This window comes from Chroicocephalus ridibundus, chromosome 15 (genome assembly GCF_963924245.1).
Source record: "Chroicocephalus ridibundus chromosome 15, bChrRid1.1, whole genome shotgun sequence".
Taxonomy (NCBI): domain Eukaryota; kingdom Metazoa; phylum Chordata; class Aves; order Charadriiformes; family Laridae; genus Chroicocephalus; species Chroicocephalus ridibundus.
The window spans coordinates 10,304,687-10,327,395 of NC_086298.1; the positions used below are offsets into that span (position 1 = coordinate 10,304,687).

General features: G+C 55.6%; 2 protein-coding genes across 15 annotated transcripts in view; one reads left to right on the forward strand and one right to left on the reverse strand.

Annotated features, from left to right (window-relative positions):
• The window catches only part of GPSM1 (G protein signaling modulator 1), a 79,789-nt gene extending 66,069 nt beyond the window's left edge, over nt 1–13,720 (forward strand). The window contains exons 1-4 of one of the 4 annotated variants that reach the window (XM_063353087.1): nt 2,559–2,939; nt 9,235–9,394; nt 12,584–12,792; nt 13,202–13,720. In XM_063353087.1, the coding sequence (XP_063209157.1) occupies nt 9,304–9,394; nt 12,584–12,792; nt 13,202–13,390 (489 nt within the window). In that variant the 5' untranslated portion in view covers nt 2,559–2,939; nt 9,235–9,303 and the 3' untranslated portion in view covers nt 13,391–13,720. Of the gene's footprint in view, nt 1–2,558; nt 2,940–4,561; nt 4,587–9,234; nt 9,395–12,583; nt 12,793–13,201 lie in introns of those variants that run through there. The other 3 variants (XM_063353086.1, XM_063353088.1, XM_063353085.1) reach the window with 3 other exon arrangements.
• Nucleotides 13,721–13,764: 44 nt separating this feature from the next.
• Nucleotides 13,765–22,491, reverse strand: DNLZ (DNL-type zinc finger). Of its 11 annotated transcripts, none has more exons than XR_010073398.1 (8): nt 21,858–22,029; nt 21,601–21,740; nt 18,169–18,375; nt 17,480–17,627; nt 17,005–17,081; nt 16,752–16,848; nt 16,412–16,488; nt 13,765–14,848 (listed from the first exon to the last, which is right to left on the reverse strand). XR_010073398.1 is itself a non-coding variant. In XM_063353093.1 (3 exons), the coding sequence occupies exons 1-3, from the start codon at nt 22,450–22,452 to the stop codon at nt 20,809–20,811; spliced, it is 729 nt and encodes a 242-aa protein (XP_063209163.1). In that variant the 5' UTR covers nt 22,453–22,491; the 3' UTR covers nt 20,701–20,808. The 11 variants fall into 11 exon arrangements, 1 of the variants encoding a protein (XP_063209163.1); XR_010073397.1 differs by having other exon boundaries at nt 17,005–17,097; XR_010073396.1 differs by having other exon boundaries at nt 17,005–17,118.
• Between the last annotated feature and the right edge of the window lie 218 nt (nt 22,492–22,709).

Sequence of the window (22,709 nt, forward strand, 5' to 3'; positions counted from 1 at the left end):
GTTGTTGCACAAAGTAGCCAAATCTGAGCACATTTGCATTAGCTTTCAGGCAGTCGGATCAGCGCCGCACGTAGCAGAGGTGTCAGTAACACTTCAGCCAGACACCCACGCAGACACGCCACGCTCCGTCTCAAAAAAAAGCGAAAACGGTATTGTCACCTGCTACTGATCCGAAGGCGCGGATTTAAGCCACGTGTGGCAGTAGGGCATGCTCCCAACAGGTCAGCAGTTAGTGTATTAGGGAAGGAGGGAGCGTGGGTGAGTTATTTTGATTTTGTTTGAAACAATAAAACCCAAGTTATTTGAAATCTTAACAACAGAAGCAGCTTTTAGCACCGGCGTTTATAGGGATGAGTGGGCGAGTTGTTTAAAGGAAAAAAAAAAATCTTTGAAAACAGTCCAAGTAAGGGTGATAATTTCATCCTACAAGGGAAGCGCTGTGTGCACGTCCCGTGTCTGTGCGGGGTGTGTATGGTCTGTGCCAGGCACTGGGGCTGTGCAGCTCGCAAAACCCCCCGAAGGGCACACGGGTGCCACGGGCGCACTCGGACACGCGCTCGCAGCTCCCTGATGCGAGAGCTGGAGTCTGAAGTTGCAGATCAGGGACGTCTCACTCGCTCTCCTTTGCCGCATCTTAAACCCAGATGCAGAAAGTCGCTTCTTCTTGCTGTTCCAAGCACTGACCTCTTATGCGGGGGCTCTGTTCCAAGACAAGAGGTAATGGGCACAAACCTGAACATAGGAGGTTCCATCTCAACACGAGGAGGAACTTCTTTCCTGTGAGGGTGGCAGAGCCCTGGCACAGGCTGCTCAGAGAGGTGGGGGAGTCTCCGTCTCTGGAGACATCCCAACCCCGCCTGGACGCGTTCCTGTGCCACCTGCTCTGGGTGACCCTGCTCTGGCCAGGGGCTGGACTGGGTGGTCTCCAGAGGTCCCTTCCAACCCCTACCATTCTGTGATTATAGCTGTCTTCTGCATTTCACCCTCAATACCAGCTTCAGATGTCCTCTTTCATAGCTCTCCCAAGTCAACTCAGCTCTTCGCATAAGGGACAGAGTCTCTGTTCCAGTTTATTCCCTTCTTCCCCCTTCCCACCGAAGTATTCCTTTGGCTCAGCCCTGCAGCAGTGACACAGCAGGGTGCCCCTTGCCTTTCCTTGCCCCTTCTTTCCCTCCTCGGTTGCTGTAGCACTTTTAAAAATTAAATCACAAACTAAATTGAAGTTTAGTACGTGAGCTCCCCAGGCAGCAGCTTAGTTTGAGGCCAATTCCCAATGGTCTCTTACCTTCCATAGCCTGTGGCACCAGAATGAAATAGATGCAGAGTAATTGCCTTTTGCCCGCGCTGTCCTGATACAGGGATTTTGCAAGGTCCTGAGTGACGGAGAGTTGGCTTTTCCTGGCACACGGCAGATGGGGCTGCCCCACAGGACAGATCCTGGCCAGCATCGCTGCTGCTCCGGGGTTGTCCATCTTTCGTGCCTGCAGCATCCCCACCGCGGCAGTTCTGCCCGTGCCTCATCAGCACAGGGGGTTTTATCACTTGTTGCTCCAGTGCTTGTGTTTGCACAGCCTGGCCCCCTCCCCTGTCAGCCTCCTGGGCACCCATGGATTCACGGTTCACGGCTGCCCCAGCCCTGCTGCTCTCCTTCTGGAGATGCTTTATGCGTCCCCGATGCCTTGCCCTTGGGCCCAGGATCGTTGCCAAGCCCCCTGAGGCTTCACAGCCCCACTTGGGCACAGGACGGGGCTGGGACCCGATGTGCCCCGTGCACAGCCTGGCAGTGGCCAGGTACCGAGCCAGGAGTCCTGATCTCAGACCCCACATAGTTCCCACGTTTCCAATTACTGTGTGACTCCTGGAAATAAATTTACTGCTATGGAGAGGCACAGGCAGTCCCCAAAAGCTGCATTTGTTCAGGGTAAAGAAATTTCCTACTTCTGCAATGAAAAATGAGAATAAAGTGTAAGACAGTGTGGACAGGGAGCCAAAGGTGCCGATGGGACTCTCTCTCCTTTTTGCCATTGCCCTGTGCCAAAGCAGCCTTTGGCAAGCGGCTTTTCTTTCCAGTGACCCATTTCACTGTCAGAATTTCCCATTTCACATTCACATTTCACAAACGGGAGGTCAGAACAGCTCTTTGGCTGTTGTGTAGCATTTCTATCTTTCCATGTTTAGAACCTTGTTGCAATTAGAAATTTCCCTCTGTTAAACAGTGGTACGTTTAAATTAAGAGATGTTTATGGCTGAGCATCTTTGGCTCTTGCAATAGGACAAAAAAAAAATATCACTTATCTAATAATATGAGGAGCAGGAGGACTATCAGGAGCTAAAAATGGTCCTTCAATATTTTGGTGCTTTAAATCTGAGTGATCGTATTGTGTCTGTATGTGCACAGCGCATTTACCGTCGTGGTGCGTGTGCCTGTAGAGCTGAGTGTGTTTGCAGATGTAGTTTAGGAAAATTGATCCCAATCTATTTTTAAGGTAAAGTGTGTGTGGTGGGTAGGAGGTGAGGAGGTGGAAGGAAAGCTAAATATTCACATAGCTCCGCTGTGTGTTTAAGAGCATCATCTAATAACGCTGGGATCGTGGCAGCGAGGTGAGGCAGAGAGGAGCTTCGCTGGAGCCCACCCCCCGGTGCGAGGGCACAGGAGTGACTCCGGGAGGAGCGTGGCGAGCAGGGCTGTCGCTTTAAGCTGCATCTCGCACCCAGCGGGTCATTGGTGCTGGCGACGTTCTTCACATGGCTGCGCGCTCCGCATAAATCTCTGCTCCGGCAGCCGGAGCTGGGGAGAGCTCTCCCTGGCTGCTAGCGGCAGCTAACGAGCATCAAAGCAGCAGCCCCGCATCGCCCGGCTCTGCCCTGCGAGGTGAGGACCTTCCTGCCCGTGGACATGTAAAAGCTGGAGCCTGGGGAAGAGCTGGCTGCTGGGGTCAGTAAGTAAAACTCGGGTTTTGTTTTTGTTTCCCTTCTATCCTCTGAAATGAGAGGCCAGATCGGGAGTAAGAGAAGGGAGGTAGATACAGAGAAACAGGAGAGAGATTTACTCGGGCCAGGGCTTGGATACTGCCTGTGTAGGTGTGGTTTTTTTAAAGTTTTCAGGTAGCCTCCGTTTGAACTTTTTAGTACTAACATTTTTGCAAATTTATGGGAAATAGATTCAAGCAATGCACAGGCTGCTCGGGTGTCTGCCGATGTCTTGCAGCAGAGCGTGGCAAGTGCGGTTGGTGGTTCTCCATACCCGTACGTCAGTACTCACTGGGGGAGGACGGGGTGTCTGCCGGCCAGCCCGGCCGGTCGGGAGGGAGCGTGGCAGCAGTGCGCAAGGATTGGCATTGAAAGGGAAGTGCTGTCCTCAGCAAAGACTGGACAAGTTCAACAGCTTTTCTGACTCTGAAGATGATGGTCTCGTCAAGGAGTGGAGAATCCAGCCAGCACCGAGCCGTTGGCGGCCGGCGACTGGGAGAGCCCTGAGTTCAGGGATGATGCTCCAGACATTTCACCTCTCGGTAAAACAGACCGAGGCTTTTGGCCAGGGGTTTCCTTCCACTCCTCTCCTCCAGCCTCCACTCACCTTCTGGGAGGTTCTTTCCAAACCTCCCCTCCGGTGCCTTTCACCAGGTGAAGCGATGAGGCAGGGGGGTCAGGTCAGTGCGTGATGCACCCGCAAGGTGAGAGGGTTTGGGGTCGTGGCCGTGCCAGCGGTGCTGGCCTCCGTGACAGTTTCCTCCAAGACAAGGTGTTGTGGTGATGCAGGGATAAAGCAAAGCCGCGTGCGGGGGACTGGCAGGCAGCGGGGCAGCGCAGGATAAAGTGCTCCCGGCACTGGCAATCACCAGCACCACCCCAGCCCCGCTCCTGCCTGGTGATTTTGGAGTCAACTGCCTTGAAAAAAGTAGGTGAGCAGTTGTGATGCATCTGGTTTATAGAGGGAGAGACAGATAAGGTATGGCACGCGGGCATAGATGTGTTGGGATGAATATCTGCCAGGCCCTGGGCAGATAACTCCCTGCTAAAACAAGGGGTGCAATTTTTCCAAGAACTGTTTGCAGTCAAGAGCTTGTCCCTGGGGACAGATTGCTGGGTCCTGTCCCAGCTCTGCCACTGCGTCACTGCAGGCCACGGTCAAGTCACTTCACCTCCAGGTTGTCGTCTTACCTAAATAAGGTGAGAAGGAGGGATTGGCGGTGGACACATAAATGCCAAGGCAGTGCTCTCTGAGAGGATGCTGTGGGAGTAACGGTGAAAACTGCTGTGTTATCCCTGAACCTACTGCTGTCCTCACCTCGTCCCTGACCTGGCCCACACGGCAGGACCAGACCGCCTTCGAGCAGCAGCTCCTGAGCTGGATCCACTGTGCCAGACCCGCTGGGGTCCATCAGCCGCTGGGCAGCAGGTTCTGCCCACAGGTAGGGCAGCGCCAGCCCCCTCGCAGGGCTGGGTGAAGCCGGAGTGAGCAGTCCTCGAGTGTGACGAGCCCTTGCTGCATTGAGGCAGGTCTGCGGGATGTTGAGCCTGGAGGAGAGGAGGGGGACCAAAGAGGAGAGGAACAAAAAGAGGAGCTGATCTGACAGAGGAACAAGGTTTGGCCCTTTGGGTAGCTCATGAGAGCATCTGCAGTTTGGTCTGCTGGGCAGCGCTCCCTTCGAAGGGGATTGCTCACGCATGCATGGTACAGCAGGTGCTTTCAGTACGTGGCAGCGGCAGGAATCGCTGGGGGACGTGCCATGGCTCTGCCAGCACAGAGATCGTCTGCCGTGGTCCTTGGGGGCCTCTGGAGCCCTGTCCCTGAGCAACCTGGGAGCGTGTTGTCGTGCAGCCACGATCAGGCAGGCTTTTGGCGGGGCTCAGCAGCAGGTGCAGGGAGAGCTGCATCCCGCTCTGGCTGACGCTGCTCCCCGGGGAGCCCTCCAGCTCTGCCCGCGCTGACTTGAAACCTGTGGGGGCAGCAGGAAGCTGTGGGAGAAACCACCGTCACCAGAGCCTTTGGGTTGAGGGTATTTCCAACAGCAGGCGCTGGTGTGCGGTGGGAGAGCACAGCCGGGGCTGTCGGTGGGTATGGGCTGCTCGGGTGTGAAACGGGACTGGGGACAGGGTGCTGCCCGGGAGCTGGAGCAGCATCATGGAGCAGAAAGCCCAAGCCACGGTGCCGATGGCATTGCCCTGCTCCAAACAAAGACTTAACTGCTTCTGGCCTGGGATGTGCGTGTGGGGCTGGGCATGAGGACCCCCCCTCCTCTGCCTGCCAAGGAGTGCCGTGTCCTGCTCCACAGGGACCTCGGAGACCTCAGGCATGGGAACACCATGTGAAACTAGCACAGAAATAATTAAAATGTCCTCTGCCGATCCCAAGATGGGGCTCGGGAACGTGTCAGAGAAGGGCTCTTCTCCGCAGAGCCCCCGGTGGGCAGCGGCATCCAAGGGTGGAAACCCCGCGGGGTATTTGTGGGCTGTGGCTTCGGGTGTTGGGAGCTGGAAAGTGATTTAGTTCTCGCAATTAAGTCCTTCTACATTTGTTTAATGGCTTTCCTGCGTCCGAGTGAAAATGGCCAAGGGGGTGTAGGCCCAGGAGTCTGTTCTGACTTTGTTTTGCTTTGACGGGGATGGCTTCAGCCTTGGCCTCGCCTGCGTGCCCCGAGCAGCCAGTCCGAGGGATTTCTCCATGAGATGCTGGTCTGGGCCCTGCGTGGGGCGCAGAGCTGGGCAGCCCAGGACCTCCTCGGCCAGAGGTTGTGAAAGGTTTTATTTAGCATGAGTGAGAGTTTATCAGAGAGGAAATAAGGATGCATTTGTGCTCCGCAGGGCAGCGACCTGCAGCCTGGGAGAGGCAGGGGCTTGGGGCAGCCCCAGCACCAGGGACCTCGGTCCTGGCCAAGCTGAGGGGGTCCCCGGGGGGACATCGCTGCAGGGGGAGGGAGAGCGGCAGCAGGCACCCCGTCTCCCCCCTCAGCTGCTCTTTGCTGCCTTTCCAACACCTCAGCTGTGCTTTACGCATCCCGGATCCAACCTGGCAGGTTAAACAGCCTGCTCATCCACCAGCAAATAAATGTCTGTGGAAGTCTGGATGCTTCCCAGCGAGGGAGACCTGTCTCAGGTGAGCGGCTCGCGCTCCCGGCCTGTCCTTAGCCAGGTTGCTCAGCTGGCAGTGTCCGGGGGGAAATACCACTCACAGAGAATGGGAACAAGGCTCTGACCCCTGCCATGTACGGGACCTCTGCCCGCCTGAGGCAACGGCCATCCCTGTCCTGCCGAGGTCAGGGAGCAGGAGCAGAGGCTCCTTGCTTGTCCTTGTCCCTGTGTGGGGAGAGGCGCATGTGTCTCTGTGCCCGTGCCGAGGGGCAGCATGTTTGCAGCCAAAGCTGCCCGGGGGTGATCTCTGCAGTACCAGCAGCCCCCAGGCTGTGGGTGCCAGCCCCGGGTCCCTCTGCCCAGTGCAAATGGGGTAGATTTGCCCACGATGGGGACTGTCTGACCAGGGGAAAACAACAGTTGGCAGATTTGGGCAGTTACGGTGCTAGAGGCAGAGGATGTGGGATGAGGCCAGGCAGGGACCCCAGCCGTGGGGTGAGAAGCGGTCTCGGGGCTGGAAACCAAAGCTGCTGCCCAGGAACCATTTAGGGCTCTGGGTCTTGGGCCGGTGGTGACCGGTTGTTGTGTGTCTGTGCTATCGCAGGACTGTCGCTCAGCCCCGTTAGGGGATGCCCTGGCTCTCAGGAAGCCTCCTGACCATCCTGGATGTGCCAAGCCCTGGGCAAGCACAGCTTGGCAGCAGATGGTGGGCCCCAGGGTGTGATTGCACATCCATCTGCCCTCATAGCTCCATCCTTGGGGCCAGGAGCAGACTGTGAGTGGGGGGAGCCGAGCGCTCCGCACCTTGTCGTATTTGGGCATTTTAATTAGAGAGGTGCAGACCTGGGGCACGGTTTGGCCGGGGCAGCGCTGGAGGGAGCCTGGCGTCAGCGGGCCCTGTGGCACCCACGTCCCAGCCTGGCAAAGCACGTGCTAGCCCTAATGCTGGCCCGCAGGCACCGGCCGCCTGCCCCTCTGGGTGTGCCGCTGTACCGGGAGGTAGCCAGGCATGCAGCCAGCCCTGTCCCGCACTTCGCATGCACTGGCTGCTCTTCATACTGATTCGGAGCATCCTTTTCTCTCCCAGGCACGTTTTGAGCAGAGATCCTGATGCGGAGAATTGCAGGTTCCCTGGCAGGATGCGCCCCGGGGGGAATCTGGTCTCTGCTGGGGGGAAGCCCTGAGCTGGGGGCTCTGGCCAACGCGCTGCCCGGCTGCTCCCTGCAATTCAAAACTTCTCCTGCGGACCTGTGACTGCTCTGATTTACTCCGTGTGGTTGCGGGGAAGCTAGAGGGAGGTTTGGTGTGAATGAGCCGGCTTCCTCCTCTAGCCTGAAATTTGGGTCACGCAAGCTGACATAGCAGAGCTGTGAGAGATGTAGTTCATCCTCGGTTCCAGCCCAAGCAAGCCTTGATTTCCAAGGTGCAACTGTTGATGGTTCAGAGGGTCCATCTGAGCCGCTGTTTCATTAGCGGGTCGGCACGTGGAAAGAGGTGAGAGGGGTTTTTCCCCTCCCCGATCAGCTCCCACATTGCTAATGTTCCTCTCTGGCCTGCTGCTAATTTTGACGCTGCCCTAAATAGAAGCTGAGTGCATCTCATCTGCTTCGCTTAGCATACGGGAAAATTGTTTCCCTTCAGTCACTGAATCCAACTTGTGGCTTTAACCCTGTCAGCACAAGGCTCTCCCCAGCCCAGAACTCCCTTGAAGTGCTTTGGGTGCCTCTGTCCCGGCGAAGAGCTCTCTGCTGGGAATGGCACCACGCGTGGTAGGAGAGGGAGGGCTCGCAGTCCGCCCAGGATGGCCAGTGGCAGAGCTGGGAGAGGGGCTTTGCTTCATGCACAGCCAAGGAGAGATCCCTTTCTCCGCTGGGAGGCCTGGCGCTCCGGGCCGGCTCTCCCCGCGCTCTCTCCAGCCGGGTGTGCTGCTCCCCAGGAGGGTCCCAGTGCCCCTTCCTGGACTGGCCTTCCCCAAACCCTTGCTGGAAAATAGCTCAGCACAGGCAGACCCAGTTGTAGGAGTTTTTGGTTGGTTTCTGTTGTGGTATTTTTTCCAGCATCTGGTGGGACCAGCTCAGCGCGCCGGCTTCCTGCGCCTGGCAGATGCCCCTCTTATCGCTGTCTAATTTTATATCCCGCTCTGAGTGGCTCCTCGGGAAGATCGGCTGTTCCTACCATGCTGGTTGCTCCAGAGCAGGACACGCAGCCCCTCTCTGCACTGGAACTGGACAAAGCACAGCGCTTTTGAAAGGCTTCCTCAGACGCAAACCCTTCTGCAGCACGACATAAATATATCACTGTCTAGTGCAAGGTGCTTATTTGGGGCGCTCATGCAAGAACCGTTTCCCTGAAAAACTATAATTTTGTGGCATTTGCAGCTCGGTGACTGTTACGAGCAGTGATGTGCTGAGGATCCAGGAGCACCAAAAGGAAGCAGCATTGGGAGTGCAGGGGGCAGTGGCCCGCAAAGGTTAAAATTAGCTGGTTCTAAAGGACAGCTGAATGCTGGCGTGCCTGAGTCGAGCTTCAGCCAGGGTCTCCGTACGGTTCCCCTTTGTCCCTTGCACTCCTGACCACGGTCCCTCTCTGAACCCACCCCTTTGCCAGCCCAAAGCTCCTCTTCCCCGCGGAGCTGTGCCAGGGTGAATGCTGTGCCCTTTCCTCCCCTCTTTCCTCTTCTGCCTCCAGTTTGTTCTGGGTGCTCAAGACACTGCAGCAACGGAGGCTGCTCTGCCTGGGGCTCGTCCGCTCGCTGGTAGGAGCCTGGCTTTGGTTTGGGCTGCAGAAGTGCCCAGAGCCTCTGGGGACGGCCACAGCTCTCCATGGATGCCCTGTTCCGCAGAGCAGCTCTTCACCCCGCTCCCACGCAGGGGTCCCAGAGGGAGAGGGGACCTTCAGGATGCTCTGCCTGTGGCCCTCTCTGAGAGGGTGGCGGTAGATTGTCCTCACCGAAGGGCGGCAAGGGAAAAAGGGAGAGGTTATTTCAGAGCCAGGAGGACAGAGGGACCAAGTAGCAGTGACCCCTGGCAGGCTGTGGAGCTTGGCAAGCTGTGAGCACAGCCAGGAGCCGGCCTCCGAACAGACCGGGAGACGCATTGCCGAGGCCACGCCAGAGCTATTTGGGGTGTTCTGACTCTCTTCTGTATTTCACTGTCTTTCCAGAAAATCAACCGGACCCCTTCGGATGAGGAATGCTTCTTTGACCTGCTGAGCAAGTTCCAGAGCAACCGGATGGATGATCAGCGCTGCCCCTTGGAAGAATGCCCATCGGAGGCTGCAGAGGCAGCTGCCACGCCGGTCCCTGCCTTGGAAGAACGGATATGTAAGCACCGACGCGTTTATAAGTCAGTGTTACTATGGGAGTGATGCTGCTCCCGTGGTGTGGCCAGCTGTCGTGCTCTTACTGGGAACCTTGTGATGTTTTCCCCAAGCCTCAGTTCTCTGAATTCAGCAGTTCTTTGGCAATCTCTGTCATTATTTAAGAAAGGAAGAAACATTCTTATGTTAATGGTTGCTGAGGGAAAGGCTGGAGAATGTGAACTGAGGCTTAGAGAGTAAATTAGCAAGAGAAATGCAAAATATACTTGGATTTTTTCAGTATGGATCTTTAGGAGGTCTTGGTTTCTGAACAGTGAGGTTGGCACGAGGAGTTCTGCCTCTGGCAGCATCTCCAGGAGGAAGATGCTGATGGTTGTTACTGAGGGAGCCTTGTGAGAGCCTGGAGAGCGGGGGCACGCAGAGGCCTGGGGTGGGTTTCTCAGGCAAGTTGAAGTATTGACAGTTTTTCTCATAGCGTTGCCGTGGAGGAAAAACTTCTGGATCTTGTACAGTTGTTGGATGCTGTGGCGATAGGTGATGTGGAAAAGCAGAGAAGCCAGAAGGATGGATAAACACTAGGAAGGTCCAGCAGGCTGACAGCTCACCCGTAGGAGGAACAGGGATAAATCGAGGAAGCTGTCTGACAAATAGACGGGACAGGAAAGGCAGGTCAGGTCTGTGTTTATACTACAGTTTCATGTCTTTTTTTATGATACAACGTTGAGGTCCTTTGTTTAAACCAAGCTGGAGAGAAGCACTAAAATGTGCAGGTCACACTTTCACACTTAAGCACCATCACAAAGGGCTCCAAACACTTCATTTGAACGGATGGGTTTGTTTATCGCTTTCCAAATGAATGAAGTACAAACAGGAGGGGAGGAGACCGCTGACGTCCCTCCGAGTGCGGCAAGAGCCGCAGCACAAGACTGCTCGGAGAAGTAGGTGCCAGGAGCAGGGGATGAAGTGGCAGCGAGAGCAAAGCCGCACGGAGAAGGTCAGGCTGCGGCAGGAAGGCAGGTTGGCTGTGACACGAGCGGGTTTTTATCTTCTAAAAATAGGGTGGAAATGAGCATCGCTTTTTCAAGATACACGTTTCTGATACAGAAGTGCATTTGGCTGTAACAACTGTGTAATTTAGGAGACTGGGTTTAAAATACGAAGCTTTATAAAGAATGTACAAGTAGGCACACGTTCTGTTCAGCTCTCGTTTGGTCTCTGAGCCTTTCAGACATGTTATTTTCAAGGTTTCGTTGTGAGCAAGGTTTAACTGTGAGTGGAAGAAACTCGTCTTTGTGTCAGTGCTGAGATTTTTGTAGAGTTGCAGAAACGCATGAGCTGGGGCTCTAAAAAGAGCACGTCGTGTTGGGAGCCTCGGGGCACAGTAACACCAACTGGGCCGGATTTCTTACGGTTTTCTTTTGCTTGTCCCTGTCCCAAGCGCAGTGTCTGTTGTTTGGGAGCGTTTCACTGCCCGGCAGCTGCCAGGAGCCAAGAGGCTCTTTCCATTGAGCGCTGCCCGAGAGGCGTTTCCAGGGCTGGGGGGTGACTCGCTCGCTTTGCCGAGGTCCCGGCATTGCTCGTGTGCCGTGTCTGACAATCCTCCCTTTGTCCCGTGCCAGCCAACGCGGTGCCACCCGGAGCAGGCGTGCCAAGGCTGGGGACACCGCCTGTGCACAGCTGTGCTCCGGCTGTACAGGGCCCAAGGGCTCCTCCAGTGCTCCCCCGTGGCTAGAAAGCACCAGGCATGTTGGGTGTCTGGGCAGGATACTCCCCCCAAGGGTTTACAGAGTGTAGATGGTATGTATAGGTTAGCATAGATTATATGTATAGGTTCTGGAGCGGGACCCCCTGCTGCCAGTTCGTGCCAGCTCTCTCCCGGCAGAGTGAGCCCGGGCTGGCTCCGCTCCGCGGGATGAGAAGAACCAGAGCCCACAAGTGTTTTTGCCGCGCGTGCTGTGACGCAGGTCCTGCAGCTCCTGACGGCCGGAGCGTCTGCAGGGCTCTCCCCGGCAGTGCCTCTGCTTGAGCTGGCCCAAAGAGGCCGGGCTTTTGGGGGGCTGGGGAAGGGTGTGCCACCAGGTGCGTGGCGCTGCCAGGCTGATTTCCTGCCTGTAATTATACCCGGCCCTTGGGACCCGTGCAGGGTGCCCGTCACCGAGCCAAACACGTGCTCAGGAACTCTGTGCTCACCTGCAATCACCGGTGTGTGCCCAGCGCCGTGCCCTGAGCACGGTGCGGGTTGGCCCTTGTGCAGTGGCACCTCTTGGCTCGAGGTGGAAACCAGAGTGGAAGCAGCAGTGGAAGCTGCCTGTAGTTGTGCTGGAAACAACAGGGATCACTCACAGGCAGCGATTAATGTCGGGGAAGTGGATCTTCTGGGCCGAGGCGGCAGCTTTGGTGTCCTCCAGGAGCTGACTGAAGCGCAGTGAATAGCAGGGACCCCTCGTGGGAGCTCCAGCAGCGGGAGATGAGTACGTGAGGCTCTTTACCCTGCCAAGGCACCTCCTTTCCCCCTTTGCTGCCCGACAGGTTTGTGCAGGCTGGTTGCGGGAGGCGAGCTCGGGAGTGTACTGTACCGCGCTGTTTTCACAGCCCAGCCCCATAAATTGGATGTGTTCATTTGAGAAGTTTTTGGCCAGGGAGCGTGCTGGAGGCAGCGGGGACAGCCCTTGGGGGACACCTGGACATGGAAACCACAGCTCTGCTGAACCGGAGCTTTTCTGCTTCCCCTAGGGAAGGCAGCCTAAAGGCTGCTGGGCTGGGAGCTGTGTGCAGGCAGGCTCCTCGCAGCCGGCCCTGCTCGCCCTTCGTGCAGGGCAGCTCCAGGGATGCAGCCCAAGGCCTTTTTGGGAGGCGGGTACCAAGGGCTGTGCGATAGCACCGGCCTTCAGAAAAGGGAGCGAGTGGTTGCGAGATGGGGCAGTGGGTTTTGCTCCCCTTAACACTTGTTGGTTTCACGTTGTTCCTGCTCCCCCGTGCAGGGTGGCAGGAGATGCTGTCGGTCACATAAGAAGGCAGCATCCTACCTCAGCCCCTGTCCCTCAGGGGACTGTGTAAGGCTCGGCTGCAGCCCGGGTGGTTGAACAGCAGTTTGGTGACGAGGATTTGGGTTTTCTGCACACAGCGGAGCTGCAGCTCAGGCATGAGCAGGCAGAGCTGTGACCCTGGCGTGTGCCCCTCTCCCCACTCACAGCACAGTCCTCCCTAATGGCGTCTCCGCAGACGGAGGAGTTCTTCGATCTCATCGCCAGCTCCCAGAGCAGACGGCTGGATGACCAGCGGGCCAACGTGGGCAACCTGCCAGGCCTCCGGATAACACACAACAACCTGGGGCACCTGCGTGTGGAGGGGGACGCCCAGGAGCCCGGGGATGAGTTCTTCAACATGCTCATGAAGTGTCAGGTACCGGAGTGGGGCTGGGTGGGCTGCTGAGCTGGAGGGGGGACTGTGCTGTGTGGGGGATTAGTTTCTCCCCAACAGGCAAATGCCGTCTCCTCATCTCACCTGCCCTGCTGGGAGGGGCTGTGGCGAGCAGCCACCCCCCCGCAGCCCTGGGCACCCGGGCAGGTACTTGCCTTTGCCTCCAGGTCCTTCTTTTTACCCTGTACTGAGGGCTGTGAGCAGGTGGCTGGAGCAGCCACCTTCCACACGGTGCCTACCCCCTGGGCTGGGTCACTGCTCTTCCCTTACGCTGCAGCCCACAGCAGGGTGCAGCATTGCTGGTCCCACTGCCCTGCACCCCGGGACAGGCAGAGCGGACACCTCCTGGGCGCTGCTCCCAGCCCTAATGCCTGTTCTCCTCCCTGGGCAGTCCTCCAGAATAGACGACCAGCGCTGTGCACCACCAGACTCCATTCCCCGTGGCCCTACGATGCCAGACGAAGACTTTTTCAGCCTCATCCAGCGCGTCCAGGCCAAACGCATGGACGAGCAGCGAGTAGATTTGGCCTCAGCCCAGGAGGAGGCAGCAGAGGAGCAGCAGAAGCCTGGTTCCAGCTAAGAACTGGGGTTTGGTTTGGGGGGGTTGTTTTGGTTTCATTTTGTTTTTTAAGAAGAAAAAAGCGTAGGTGGTTTCAAACCCGAGCGCTCCTGCGCTACCACAGACTTCTCCCAGGAACTGCCCCTCCGCTGTGTCGCACCCGGCTGCGCTGCAGAGGCAGCGTTACAGGAAGGCCCACGAGATGGGTGATGGTTTTTAAACAAGGGGGTTTCTTAGGACACATGGCCACTGTAACACTGGACACAGCACGAGGGAAGAAGACTTTGGCAGCCCCTTTGCTTATCACCTAAAAATCCAGGAACAGTCCAGGAACAGGAAGAATCCTGTCAGCCAAAGGAGAAGCCCAGAGTGGGTAATTAACTCCAGCCTTGATGTCTTTTATTTCCACAACACTTTTAATTAATGAGGGAAGGGAAGAGAGCACCTTTTCCATTTTGAAGTCCTCCTGTCTTGCCTGCCTGACGAGGTGACACAAATTCCTCTGGGTCCTTCCCTGGAACATCTTGCTCAGCTTTGTTCTTTCTACAGGAGGAAGTGAGCCCAAATCAGAAGCTGCACCGGTCCTTTCAGACCTCACCCCTGCCCCAGCTGCAGTCATGGTCCCACACACCCATAAGTTTATTTTAGGTTTGCTGAGGACTCTGCAGTGAGCCCCGCGACACCCCCTCTGCTTCTCCAGCTGCAGTCCTGTGCAGAGCTGTACTGGGACCTTCTGAGCAGGAGCAAGGCCTCGCTCGTCCCGAGCTTTAGTGGAATTTGGTTACCTCTGGAGTACAGCCGTCCAGCAAAGAGCAGCTTCAGCCTGGGACAAAGCCTGAAAGGCAGCTGCCAGCTGTGCAGCCCGAACTGCAGCCCCGAGACAGGGGCCTGTGCCTGGGAAGGGAGGAAGGAAATCTCTGCCCGTCTGTTTCAGCACAACGTGGGCAACTCATCGCCTCCGGTGCCGCTGAGCCAGAAGTCTCTTGCAGGATTGTCCTGTGTGGGGTGAGTGTGCCGCGAGGCAGAAGCCTTCATTTGGCAATGACCTGCTTCCAGGGCCAGCAAAGTGTTCTGTCCACGGCTTGTCAGGAGAGCAACCTTTTGTGTCCAGTAGCCCTTGCCTTCCCTTGTTCCTCCCCAAATCAGTGCCGAGCTTCTCCCCGTCCCTGCGGGCCCCGGCAGAGCTGCTCTCGGCAAGGCCCTCTGGTTTTCCACAATCTGTCTTCAATAAATGGAGCCTCACGAGAGCTGCACGCTGGGGTGCTGGCTGGGAAGTCAGTTCCACCCCCCACGCAAGCGCAAGGGTCTACATTTACTTCCATTCCTTACCCTTTTGGAACAGCTGGAAAAGCAAGCCCAGGGAAGAGGGGAGCAGGCATCTAACTTCAGGAGGTGGAGTATTTTTAATTTGCTTGACCAGACGGGCTACCTTGGACTTCAGAAACTCCAGTAATGAGTTCTGCCAAAGCAGGTATGTTCCTGTAGAGAACAAATCGGCACTTTCTATTTGACGTACATTTGATGGAGACATTTCCAACCAGCAGTAAGTTTTAGACCAGTGATGCTGCTCATCGGGCATTTAACCTGCCTGCACTGACCATGTGGAGGGGTAGCTGCATTTCACCTGCTACCAGGGAGCACTCACCGGCTACGCTGCTGCATGGATGGCTCGGCCGAGGCTCGGTCCTCCCTGGGGCTGCCCAGGGCTCTAGAGAAGGGAGAGGAGACCTGCCCAGCCACCCACATACCGACCCACCTTGCATTTTTAAAGAGGAGGAAAACATTGAAGATGATGACGACTTGACCAGCTGCAGGCTCGGGCCTGTGCAGCTCTCAGCCAGGTGGTGAACTGGAATCTGACCGTTAAGCTTTCAAAGGTGTTAATTATTTGCCATATACTTGAATGTACAAGCTTATTTATTTTTTACATGTGCATTTGCTAATGTCATTTTAATGGGGACTTTCCAACCCACAGGTACTTTTTTTTCTAAAAAATAATCTGCCAAATGAATTAATATATTAGAAATGAATACAGCTCAAGGGGAAGAGGGGGGGTTGTGCTTAATAAATATTTGTGTCTAAGCTTCAGTGACAAAAATTCATTTCCATTCTTTCTTGGCCAGCTTGGCTGCTTTGCTGACAGCAGAGCTAATGCTGGCCCTTTGGAATGGGGTTGGGGGTGGGTGGTGGGCTCTTGTGACAGACACTGCCGTGTGTAAGAAAAGGGTGTATGCACTCCCCTATACATCCCTTTACATTAAGAGCACACTGGTCTCTTAGGCAGCAGCACCATCCCCAGCCCTGTCTGCCTTGAACGCACAGCATCGATCTGACTGTGCGGCTGTGGCGGGAGACACAAAGCCCTGAGCATTCCCTGTCCAGAGCATTGTCCCAAGCCCCGAAGTCACCAGGACGACAGGGCAGACACAGCCCTGCAGTGGCAGAGAAAGGACTGGCTCTTCTCAGTCGGTGTGAGCCCTCCTCTAGGAACGCGGCCGAGCCTTTCCTTTCAGGCCTGGGACTCCGGCTCAGCCCTGTCTCGGTGCCTTCTCGGCGCCTGGCCCAAAAGCTGTGTCTTGTTTCCCTGGCAGCAGCTACCAGAGGAAAAGGGCAGCGAGTGCTGTTCAAAGCCCTGGCATCAGCCCTTAGCAAAGACACTCACAAAGCAGCAGGCAGCAGCCCTAGCTCATTCCAACACAGCAGGCATGAGCAGGCCCTTAGACTTTGCTAGAAAGTGGGCCTGAGAGTAGCAGATTTTGGATCCTGAGCTGTGTGAGAATAAAGCCAAGTCACAGCTGGTTTTCCCACGCCTGGCTAACTTGTGCTGGCTGCTGCCAGTCAAAGATCAAAGACTAATGAAGAGCCACCAGCTTGTTCTCATCAGGCATTCTCATGCCTCTTGGTGCCTGAACACAAGAAGCCCTGTGCTAGAAGCCTCTGTGTGATTTGGGGACAGAACCATGCCCCCAGGTGTGCAAAGGATAGGGCCTTGTATTCCCAGGAACAGGTGAAATCACTGTGAGTGCATGAGAGGGGTCTCACCCGTGGTCTCTCGCTGTCCTTAGCAGCTGGAGAAGGGAGCACATGCTGTCCAGTAAATGTTCTCTCGCTCAGGGCACCTACCAAACAGAAAAAGAGCCCCTGTGAGCAGGAGGGAATCGCCAGACCAACTCACAGCCTGCAATGGCTGCTGCTCCCCTGTACCCTGCAGCAGCAGAGACAGCAGTGTGCTGGCCAGGCTGTCCAAGGCCAGTCCTCCCTGCTCCCAAGGCGCCCGGCCCGCAGAGCTTCATCTCACGTAGCGATGTGCTCTCTGATGCTGACACCCGCCGGATAGACGCGGGATTGCCAGGGCCTGCGTAGAACTAATGGACCTGCTTACTGTTTGGCACGGAGCGCTGCTGCAGCAGCTGTGAAGTGCAGAGTTGCCGCAGAGCAAGGTGCTGTCCCCGGTGCAGGGCTGGAGGTGACGAGGAACTCTACAAAACCAGCAGAAACACAAGGCACTGCTCTCTCCTACTCAGCTGTACACGTGCCCTGAGAGGCACTCGGGAGGCAGGGCTGATGTCAGGCCCACGGGGCTTTTTGTATTGCTCATCTGCCAAGTCACATCAGGGCTGAGTCTCCGCACTTACCTCACCCCTCCCCAGAGCCTCGTGCTGTTACTGCTCCAGCCATCATTGATCTTCATCTGGCCAGAGAGGCTCTCAGCCTGCAGGAGGGATACGCTGGCCCGGAGAACCCAGGCACTGTAAATTTCAGCCTGGAGTTGGACAGCTTTGGGCAGCTCTCTCCATAGCAATCTCCAGGGACCCCGCTAGGCCAGGACACAGCTGTGGGCTAAGTTAACTCCTGCACAGCTTTGCAGTAAGGCAGGCCCACCCCCGCACTGAACAGCCCAGCCCAGGGACACAGTGGCAACAGATGCGTGCAGGGTTTTGAGTGGCGGGCTCACTGTGCCGCGCTGCCTACCCTGCCGTAGGACCTGGAGGCCCAGAACCCACCTATGTTAGACCCTATGCAAGGAGCACAAATAAGTGGTGATTCATTTCACAGATCCCTGTGCCCCTCCTCACTGCCTGCACTGATGTGACGAGAAAAGAAACATACCTGTCCAATGGCCACTTCAGTGCCGCAGGCAAATCCCCCGGAGAGGCTCCCAAGTGGATCCTCGGTACAGCTGAGCCCTCCACAGCACATCCAGGCACGGTGGGGTTTAGAACTGCTGTCTCTGTGTAAGGCAGCAGGAGGCACGGCCCTGCACAGCACACACAACACATTCATGCATGTTGGTAGCAAAAAAGCAGCAGGTGTTATGTCAGGTGGCCCCAGCAAATGGCCCTCTGCACCCCAGCCTGCCTCTTGTGTGGGCCTGCGCAAAGGCCTGCCCTCAGCGAGTCCCATCACCACTCGCTTCCCAGCCCCTCAGGGCCCCCCCTCTCACCCACCTGCACCAAACCCCGCTGCCTTCCTGCTGAGCACGGGCCAGAACACCAGTAACCCTGCAGCTGACAGACGCGACCCATCAGAGTCCCACACCGGCCAGAGCAACACCGGCCTTTGGCTGCACTACAAGAGGAGGATTTGCTCAAAGAGGCAGAAAACAAGTGGCAAAGTATTTGCCATTTTGCAGAAAAGCTCTTATGGGCCAGGATTCAGAAACGGGATCCCTCCCTTAACAGCCACAGTGAAATGCTTTAAGGAACATGCAAACAGCTTTATGTTTGCCACCCATCCTGCTTTGCCCCCACCCCCGCCTCTTGAAATTGCTACCGCTCCTCTGTGCCGCAAAGGCTTACCCCGGTCAGCTGCACTTTCAGTGGCTCTCCTCTGCTCTGCTGCACCAGGCCTTCACCGCACCTTCTTCCCCATCTTCGCACACCTCCAGTTCAGGAGAAAGGCTGCTTCTCCCTGCTCCTTTGTCTTTGGCTCAAACACCGTCTGCTGGGCTCCTCCTAGACAAAGCGTGCTCACCGCTCTCCTTTTTCAAGAACAGACACACTTCCCTGTGACACAACATTTTTCAAGAAAAAGCCCTTCAAAAGGGAGCACAAAATTCTTTTTCACCTGCAAAGCATCAGCAAAACCTTCCACATTACATGCAAATTCCCTCACATAACTGCAACCCTCTACCCTTCCAGCTGAAAGCCCCGCAATGTTTTGTCACGAGAAGCACCGATTTCCTGCACTGTTGGGTACTGCAGCCTCTGTGCTCCACACCAGCGCCTGAGCCTGAGGATTTGCCCACCCCCTGTAATCCGCTGCCTCCTGTTCTGTCCATGATGTTGGCCCGAACCTTCAAAGCAGCAGCAAAAACCACACCACCCTCCAGCCTCCGCTCTGGGTGCTGCAGAGGCAGGCACGCTGTCCTGCATCCAGAGCACCTCGTGGCAGAGGACACTGGACTGAGCAAACACCAAAATCTATGAAAGCCAGCACTGACAGACTTTGCTACAGTTTTTACTGTAACGCAGGAAAAACTATCAATCACCCCCTTTCTGTAGCTGGGGCACAGTAAAAGGTAAGAAAGGTAAGGAAACTGTATAAAAAAGTCAGGTTGTAAATGAACTGTTTCCAAGGCAACGCAGATGCTGCAACAGCTGCTCTGTTCCACTCCATCAAAGGCATTAGCACAATGGAAGCCGAATGCTAATTTTCAGGTAAAGGGTAATAAAATAACCACTCTTCCAGCAGAGTGATAATATGTGCCAGCAACTCACAACAGGGTGAGCACAGAGCAATGCTCTGAGATGCAATTTCTTAATTAATAAATACGCATATCACTCTAGCATCTAGTTGTTCCAGAGCTGTATTTCACTAGGATCTGAACACGCACAAGTCGGCTGACGGATGCAGTTCCTGCCCCTCAACACTGTTTCATCACTCTGAACTTACACACCAACAGGAAAACATGACTGCTTTCCTGTCGCCCTGATCCATGCTTGCAACACGTATAAAATTACTATGAACACTTCAGATGAATACAGTAAACTCATTAATGCTCATTAATACATGCAATCCCCTCCTTGAATACTTGGCTGATTAAGGACCGTATCACCTGGACATGCTTGGCTGAAAGAACTGGGTTTGTTCAGGCCAGAGACGCAAAGGCTAAGTGCTTTCTGTAGCTCGCTAACGAGAGTGTGGAGCACGGAGGGCCAGGCTCTCCTCAGAAGCGCGCAGTGCTTGGAAAGCAGGTAATGGGTGCAAGCTGGAACACAGCAAATTTCAGTTTGGTGTTGGGTTTTTTTCACTATGGGATTGGTCAGATACCAGAACAAGGGTCCAAAGAGGTGGGATCTCCATCCTCAGAGATACTCCAGACAAGACCCTGAGCATCCTCCTCTGAACAAGAGCATTGAACTAGAAACCTCCACAGGTCTCTTCCAACCTGAATTATTCTTTGATTGCAAATTTAAAACCATAAGAAAGCAGACACTTCACTGTGTTTCAGGCTAATGGACCTCAAGAGAAGTTAAACTTTCATGCAGGCAGAGGAAGTAAGCCCTGACAAAGTGCAATATGATCACCTCACTGCCTGATTCATGACTACCTGGTGGTATGGTAATGGTAAATTACTGGTAAATATGCTGGTAAATACCTACTTTTTAATGTATTGAATTAATTTTTCTTCTAACTGATCTTAACATGCAGCAGTGGCATTAACAAGCACCTCAATATCTGTCAAGTGACTCCAAGACAACTTTCTAGCTGCCCTACTTATCTCCAACACGCCTCACAAACACTACTTTTGCCTGCACGCCCAGCCTCCCCCTCACCAGCAAGGAAGCTGCACAACCCCAACGCCGGGAACCGCTCGCCGACACATCATCCCCAGTGCAGGGGCTGATGCTCCCACAGGGCAGCTCACACCATCACTCACCAAGACAGAGGACTTTCAGCCCTGATGGAAGCGGCACAGGAGTGAAACTCTGGAAGATGGCAAGGGAAAGAAAAAAGCAGCACATGACTGCAGTAAGAGGTAGTGATGTGACCCTTCTGCAAACTCACAGGGGGTTGGGGCACACCTCAGGTGGTATCAATTGCTGCTCTCCCACAGGACACATCTCCCCAGGCCTGGAACCCACTGCTGCTGTGCTACACCTGGGCCAGGAGACATCGTTAAAACCTCCAGCTGCAGCTGCACCTCCCTACTCCAAAGCACACGGACAAAAAACTACTGGCTCCCCTCTCAGCAGAAAACAAAGCTCCTGACGTTACCGAAGTACCAAGACTTGCCTACAAGTAGCAGGAAAAATATCGGCGCTCCATCTCTAAAAACATTAGCTTGATCAAAGGCAAAATTATGCAAGACAAAGACACACAACAGAGAAAGACCAATGCCCGAGTTTATTTAACAGAGAAATTTCCCATTGAAATCAGGGAATAAAGGTTAAGAGTCTCTCTTGCCATCAGCAGAACGACACAAATCCCACTTGTCAGGTCTGTCCCTTGCCGCCAGTCTCGGGGGGGACTTCCCCGCTTTCTCCCTCTGCGAGCTGACCTTGAGACCCGGTATCTGCCGAGCTTTCCAGAAGCAGTTCCAAGGCTTCCTCACCGGCCACACGTCTCACCTTCTCCCCTTTGGCTGCCAGGATTTCCTCGATATTCCTTAACAGTGATTTGAAAACCAACAGTGACACCACAGCAAAGGCCAGACCTAAGAATCAAGCGCAGGCTCGCTCCCTCGCGCTTTGCTCTCAGAATTAACTCTACGCAGTGAATCACACACGAGCATTACCACAGTATTTCTCCATAAAGAGCCTGGGAAGCAGATAAAACCACCCAAACCATCTGGGCCTATTTTCATCCATTAGCATCAATGATTTAGCAATTATGGCTAAACAGAAATTTTTAAAGGTATGTCAGGAAGTTAGAAATCGGATGGGTCTGCACGTTTGAAACGCTTGGGGAGGGAAACCTAGCAGCGATGTGATAAAGCCTGAGGGAGCACAGAAGCAGCCCACAGGCAGTAATTCACAGGCTGGCACCAACAAGGATGCCTGTGTGTCACAGAGCTTTACAGCGTTTTATTTGGATCCTGGGTAGCAATGGTCAAATTACAGGCGATTATAAAGCTTTGTGTGCTTTAAGACAGTGGACGAAACGGACTTATACCCAGCAAATACTCTGGTTTTCTCTGAACTTCACTTTCCAAGCATCGAAGAAGTAACGTAGGGGTGCAGGAGGACGCCGTTGCGGCTCGGCAGCGAGCGCTGCCGCACACCCACCTCTTCCCCTGCAGATCCGAGAACCAGCCCAGGTTGTCGGCCATGACGTGGTGGCTGCCGCAGCCGGGACATGTCACGATCACCACCCCCTTATGGTAGGCCGCCTTGGAAATGGTTTTTGCTGACCGGGTCTGGCAGACCTACAGAGCAAACAAAACGGATTTTATGATGGCGGCAACTGCAGCTTCTCTACTTTAAAAAAAAAATAAATAAATAATTATTTACCCGATTAAAAGGTTTCCTTCCCCCTCCCTCACCTCTGTCTACTGCACTCGCGTTACGACGCCGTGTAGCTCCGCACTAACGGGCGCACGGTCCGGACCCCGGCGGAGGCCCGTCCGCACAGGGGCCTTGTCTCTGGGAAGCGCCGTTCCCCTCAGCCCGCCGCCGCCGCGGCCCTCCCCCGCCGCCCCGCCATCGCCCCCCGGCGCCCACCTTGCAGGTGTACACCAGGCGGTAGTGCGCGGCCTGCGGCTGCCCCGGGGCGGCGGCGGTGCAGAGCGGGCAGCGGGGCGGCGGAGCGGGCGGGGGACGGCGAGGCCGCCATGGAGGCGCGGCGCGGAGCAGGGCCCACAGCAACGGCCGCGCCGCGCGCTGCATGGCGACGGCGACGGCGACGGCGACGGCGCACGGTGGGGGGGCGGGCACTGAGGCGGCGGCGGCCATGTCAGGTGAGGGCGGCGGCCATGTCGGGTGCGGGCAGCCGCCGACCGTGCCGCGGGAGGCCCGGGGCCGGTAACCGGGCCGCACCTCCCGCCCGTCGGTCGATAGGACCCGGCCGCCTCCTCCCTGCACAGACCGAGGGTTCTCCGGAGCCCTGCAGGAGCAGGGCCTCCCCCTCCGCAGGGGCATTGGACCAGGGCCCTGCCTTAAGAGAAGCTCAGCTTGGGCCTCGTTGGGCAGGGAGCGAGCGCTGCGCACAGAGCCCCAGGGCGTTGGGCCCTTAAATCCTGTTTATTTCGTTTGTGCACTGTGCACCTCTCACATCACTGCATTTCTGAGAGAGACGGATGAGGGGATGTCAGGGGAGAGAGATGGACATCTAAAGAGAGAGATGGATGAGGGGAAAATAGCCCCATTACAAACGTTAACGTCTGATAAATGTTTGT